General features: G+C 33.5%; 1 protein-coding gene across 1 annotated transcript; it reads right to left on the bottom strand.

The window, feature by feature from the left end:
- Positions 1-2572: 2572 nt before the first annotated feature.
- Positions 2573-4156, bottom strand: LOC134709709 (uncharacterized). Its single transcript, XM_063569856.1, has 2 exons — positions 4053-4156; positions 2573-3147 (listed from the first exon to the last, which is right to left on the bottom strand). Exons 1-2 carry the CDS (start codon positions 4131-4133, stop codon positions 2890-2892), a joined length of 339 nt encoding a protein of 112 aa, XP_063425926.1. The 5' UTR covers positions 4134-4156; the 3' UTR covers positions 2573-2889.
- Positions 4157-6322: the final 2166 nt, after the last annotated feature.

The following is a 6322-nucleotide window of genomic DNA, read 5'->3' as shown; positions in this document are numbered from 1 at the left end:
ACTTGTGTCCTATACTACATAGACGGGCTTAAACCAGGGTCAGGAAAGTGAAGCCCACATTTTTATACGACCCCAAAATATTTTTGGGATCATAGAATGGTATGATGTCGTTGTCTGCGTCCGAAGACACATTGGTTTCCGTATAATAACTTTAGTTTTAGTGAATATATCTTCATGATATTTTTTCAGGAGGTTCAATACCACAAAAGGAAGGTTTGGATTGATTTTGGGGATGATGGTCCCAAATGATTAGGAATTAGGAGCCCCTGCTCTGAAATCATACCGCAATGTTTAAAACCACAAGTAGAAGGTTTGGAATCATTTTAGGGGTGATGGGGCCAAAATTTAGGAATTATGGGCCAAAAAGGGGTCAAACAAGCATTTTTCTAGTTTCAAGACAATAACTTATGTGTAATTGTATGAGTCTCTGAAATTGTACCATAATGTACCAAATAACAAAGGGGAGGCTGGGATTTAAAGTTTTGGGTTAATTGCCCAAAATATGTAGAAACTAGGGACCAAAAAAGGGCCAAAAAGAAGCATGTTTCTACATGACAATAACTGGTGTTTAAGTGTATTGATCTCTCTGAAATTGTACTACAAGGTTCAATACTGCAATGGAAAGCATGGGATTGAGTTTAAGGGTTATTGCTCAAAGGGGGTTTCAAAAAGTTGGGGTTGGCAGAGAGTGATTTTTTGTTTACCATTTTTTTTCAAAATTTTTCAAATTTCGAATTTTGAAAAGTTTCAAGAAGAAATCTTCAATTGCACAGAATTGTGCAATAGATTTTGTTAGATCTTTGACCACATTAATTTTGTGACAAAATCCTATATTATGTCAAAAATTTGATCACAATCCAAATTCAGACAGAATGAAGCTTGAATATTGTGACCAAATTTGCCCAAACTGTTCAGGGTTCAACCACTGGGGTCGTATAAAGCTGCGCCCTGCGGAGCACCTAGTTGAAAGAGTGCACATATTAGGAATAATTTTGGTTATATTGGGGACCATCTATCAGTGTGCAGTTCTGGCAGCATTGGATGACAGTACAGAATTTCGCCTTTTCTAATTCAAGTACAAGACATAGATTATTGAAATTTTGACTTTTTAAGATAAAAATCCTATCTTGATGCATTTTTAAATGAAAGCAAAATAAATTTTGGGATCGTATAACGATATGACGTCCTTGTCTGCATCGATCGAAGACACATTTGGTGTCCGGAATTAACTTTAGTTTAAGTGAATGGATCTCTATGAAATTAAATAGGAAGGTTCAATACCACTAAAGGTAATTGCTCCAAGAGGGAGTTCAAAAAGTTTGGGGGTTATTATTTTTGTCGAGCCTGCCACTTTTGTTGCAGAAAGCTCGACATATGGATAGTGATATGGCGGCGGCAACGGCGACGGCGGCGTTAGCTAACTTCTGAAAAGCTTTATATTTTAAAAGGTAGAAGACCTGGATGATTCATACTTTGTATATAGATGCCTCATGTTACGAACTTTCCGTCAGTCACATGTGCAATGTACTTGACCTCATTTATATGGTTCAGTGACTACTTGAAAAAAAAGTTAAGATTTTTTGTAATGTTAAGTTCTCTCTTATTATAAGTAATTGGGCAACTATATTTGGTATGTGCGTACCTTGCAAGGTCCTCACGCCCGTCAGACAGTTTTCACTTGACCTCAACCTCATTTCATGGATCAGCGAACAAGGTTAAGTTTTGGTGGTCAAGTCCATATCTCAGATACTATATGCAATAGGTCTACTATATTTGGTGTATGGAATGATTGTAAGATGTACATGTCTAGCTGACAGGTGTCATCTGACCTTGACCTCATTTTCATGGTTCAGTGGTCAAAGTTTAGTTTTTGAGTTTTGGTCTATTTTTCTAATACTCTATGCATTAAGTCAACTATATTTGGTGTATGGAAACATTTTATGATCTAGATGTCTGTTACGCACTTTTTATTTGACCTTTACCTCATTTTCACGGTCCATTGCTAAGTGTTAAGTGTTTGTATTTTTGTCTTTTTTCTTAATTTAAGCAATAAGTCAAATGTATTTGTTGTATAGAAGAATGGTTAGCTGTACATGGGTGCCTGGCATGGTTCATCTGACCTTGACCTCATTTTCATGATTCATTGATCAAAGTTTCCTTTTCTTGGTTTATGTTGAGTTTATGTGACAGTTGTAATAAAGCTTTTTTATTTAGGTCTATCAACAAAATATCAATGATTAGTAAAGAAGGCGAGACATTTCAGCGTGTGCACTCTTGTTTTAAAGGGTTCAAATTGTGTGTTTTTTTTAATTTTCAAGAAGAATCTTTAATTGCACAGTATTGTGCAATAGATTGTAAGATCTTGACATTTATTTTGTGTCAGAAACCTATACTATGTCAAAAATTTGATCACAATCCAAATTCAGACAGAATCAAGCTTGAATATTGTGTCCAAATTTGCCACAACTGTTCAAGGTTCGACCTCTGCTGCCGTATCAGGCTGCGCTCAGTGAAGCATTTTATTGTAACTTGATGACATTAAAATTGTTTAAAAAAATAAAGAAACAAAATATAGTTTTCTATGCATTCGGTTGTTTATTATAACAATTTGTATAAATCTAAATAAAAGCTGTTGTTTGGCTTTTCGCAATCTGTTGATGAAAATCTTCAGCTATATAATCATTCAAAATTGATATTACAGACAGACCAATTCAAATCGTTGATAAAATTACGAAAACAGAAAATATTTGCGCAGAGCCACTTTAGTTGTTCCCATAATCTGATAGTCTTGTTCTGAGTCAACAGAAATCATTGGAACTTGTCGTGTACGTGGCCAAGTTTGTTTTACTCTTACTTTGTTGCTAGGTGTTGTTGTTTCGAAAAAAGAAATTATTTGCGCACAGCCACTTTAGTTGTTCCTATAATCTGATAGTCTTGTTCTGAGTCAACAGAAATCATTGGAACTTGTCGAGAACGTGGCCAAGTTTGTTTTACTATTACTTTGTTGTCAGGTGTTGTTGTTTCTTTCAGTACCGGAACAAGCATGGCCAATCTGCATTTCAATACATAGGCCAGCACATTTATATTCTTTGTTTTAGGAACAGATCTTTGTTTACAGTTTAATGATGCAATACGTCTCTTGAGGTCCTGGAAAGTTAAAAAAATCATTTCATTTGCGTTAAATTTTCATAACTAAAAAGGTTTTATTCTTAATCTTAAGATTTTGAAAACAACACACAAAGATATAGGGATGATATACAACAGTAAAACGCTGTTACTTTGCCTTTTGGTTTTTAACTTAAGAGACGAATGTTATCCAAGATGCTTGTGATTTTTCATGTCTTTGTATCGCTTTCTCACTGAAGAATATACCTTTTCTCCTTTATACATCATAAGTATGCTCAAGTGTTTATATAATTGTTTAGTTGAAACATCTACAATTATTTCTCCGATTCATAGAAATGCTCTAACTCTTTATACATTACAATGTTTAATATTAAGTTTCCTCTGCAAAATAAATGCAATCTTCAGTGTGCGCAGTGATGTGTAACTTAATTTGTTTCTCGTATGTACATTGTATTGTCAAGGGTGTCACGTGTGGAGCAGGATCTGCTTACCCTTACGGTGTACCTGAGATCACTTTCGTGTTATTTTTATGGAGTTTGTATTGTCCATGCCGTCTTCAGTTTTCAATGTAACGTATTTTTTTTTACTTGTCCTTTAGTCATTTTTCGTTTATTTTTTAACAACTATACATTAATTTTGTATTTTGCATTTTTTTATGCCTCATCATTTTTTTTTACAAAAAGGACGTGCAAAACGTTTGTAGAAATTATTTACATAATTTTATTCTAAGATTTGTATCCCTCATAAAATGAAGTTTTATTTTTTAATCTGATTTTAGACTTTTAATAAATTTCATTAGACCGGGTAGGCTATATCCATATAAAGGAAAAGAAAACGCCAACTTGATGCTGACGATGAATGAGGTCACTGGACTTTTGTTTCATACTGATTTCAAATAAGAATGTGACAACAAAATTTGACAGTACCTTTACAATTTCTTCTTTTGATGTACCTTCGACTTTCCTTACAGTCATCCAACAATATTGACAAAGAACAATGGTTACCATAGAACGTTGCTCACGTAACGTCTTTATCAGTATGACTTGTAACGTAATGGAAGCCGAGACAATTTCACATTAAAATGATTTTAATGTAAATTAAGTGTTGGTGAAATCCAGTTGGTGAAATCATAAAATAAAACACGGGTTACCTTTCTTATCTCCGAGAAATTTGAGGCACAATGTAATTGAAAGAACTTATATTACTTTTTCGTCCAATTGTAAAATATTGTATAAAATGGAGAAAACTGATAAAAACCACTCGATACGTACTATTTAAAAAAAAAAAATTAAGAAACATTTAAAAGGATATATCATAGGTCCGTTTTGAGGATGAAAAGTTAAGTAATTTCTATATAAGTGCTTTGTTTTTGTATACTGCCAGACAAAAATAAAACCAAAAATGTGGTATAGTTATGACGTTAACACAACACGCGATGCGGAAGTTCTAGAGAATGAAGTTATGTTTGGTGTCTGCTGCATTGAAGGAGATAGAAAGAAGAACATCTCTAGCGAGAGACAAACAAAACACAACCATATCTTCAAAATATCAAGGATTTTCTACCCCAGAAATAGATTACCATACACAATATTGACCAAAACTTTCGGAATTTTGGGTCTTAAAAAAACTCATCATAGATACCAGGACTAAAATTTTACACTTACGGCAGACGCGCGTTTCTTCTACTCATCAGTGACGCTCGAATCAAAAATGTTAAAAAGACCAAATAAAGTTCGAAGTTGAAGAGCATTGAGGACCAAAAATACCTAAAAGTTTTGCCAAATACAGCTGAGGTAATATATTCCTGAGATAGAAAAGCCTTTGATAGTATTTCAAACATTCAAAGTTTTGTTCTCTAACAGTTAATCTATCATTATAAACATATCAATGATAAATAAAGTCCACACAGAAGTGCTGACGACTGGGATCCTCAACTTAGTACTTATTTGGTCTTTTTTTCGATTATTCGAGCGTCTCTTGTAGACGAAACGCGCGTCTGGCGTAGACATGTTCATCCTGGAATCTAAGATGAGTTTGATAAACCATTACCACACATACGTTTAAGAATATTTGAAGTATCTGCGAATACTCTTTATGGTGGCATGTATCTGACCCTACTTGTTACTTAGTTAAGTCTTCTTAATTAGCTAAATAAGTCGACTTGTCATTTTAATTAAGTCTACAACTCTTGTATAAGAACGTTGTGTCTTTTCCATTTTGTTAGTGGTGTTCATGCTTACCGATCTGATGCGTTCAACTTAGCTGAATAGTTTGTTCATAGATGTAATGTTACACCACTGTCTTATCAAGTTTAACTTCGTCACATCGGTTATGTGCCTGTAGTCCAGTGGAATTTGTCCAGTGGTTGTCGTTAATAACTCTACCATAGTTTCGTCATGTGATAAGCTTAATTTAATCATGTTTAAACAAACAAAAAAAATCTAATGAATATTGTGTATAAAAGTAGAGATTTACGGCAGACATGTGAGTATTTGAATAAAGATAAAAACGATAACAAATGGTAGAGAAAGATTCGAACAAACAGATGTAGATTTTTTTCACTACATGAATTTCAGTTTCAAATATAAAATCGCGTTATCGGATTGGAGAAAAATTGTGAAGATCCGGAAAACAATCAATAACTTGAAAAAGCAGAAAATTCATGCGAAGTCAAACTCTTCCTGCTATAACTTGGAATTACCCAAACTAAGCTTGATATGACCGGGAACAAGTATGTAGGTCTCCAGGGTAAATATCTGATCATGTTTGTTTTTGACAGTTCGCACAATTTTAAGACTAAATACATGTAAACATGTCATTAGTGTTGACCATTGGTTCAATAAAATGTGTTTATATATTATACTTTCAACTTTTATTGCTCCTATTTATCTATTGACCATCATAAGCTGGTCAGTATATCGTAAATGAACTGGGTCAGCGCAATGATGGCTTTATTATAAGTATTCACGGGGATCATTTTAATATCACCTTTCAGTAACTGTCCAACTACCATATTAAGTTTTTTTTAATTGTCCATTAAAAAAGAAGATAACTGAAAATTCGGATTTTTTTGAAAACCCAATATTGTTACTATATACTAGGTTTCAAATATCATGAAAGTTGTATAAGGATAGAAAAATATTCTATATCATATTTAGCATCTAGGCAAGTTAAAGAGGGATATAAAAAGGGTTTG

The sequence above is a fragment of the Mytilus trossulus genome, chromosome 3 (genome assembly GCF_036588685.1).
Source record: "Mytilus trossulus isolate FHL-02 chromosome 3, PNRI_Mtr1.1.1.hap1, whole genome shotgun sequence".
Taxonomy (NCBI): Eukaryota; Metazoa; Mollusca; class Bivalvia; order Mytilida; family Mytilidae; genus Mytilus; species Mytilus trossulus.
The sequence above is the reverse complement of the archived record's forward strand: the minus strand, read 5'-3'. Positions and strand labels throughout refer to the sequence as shown.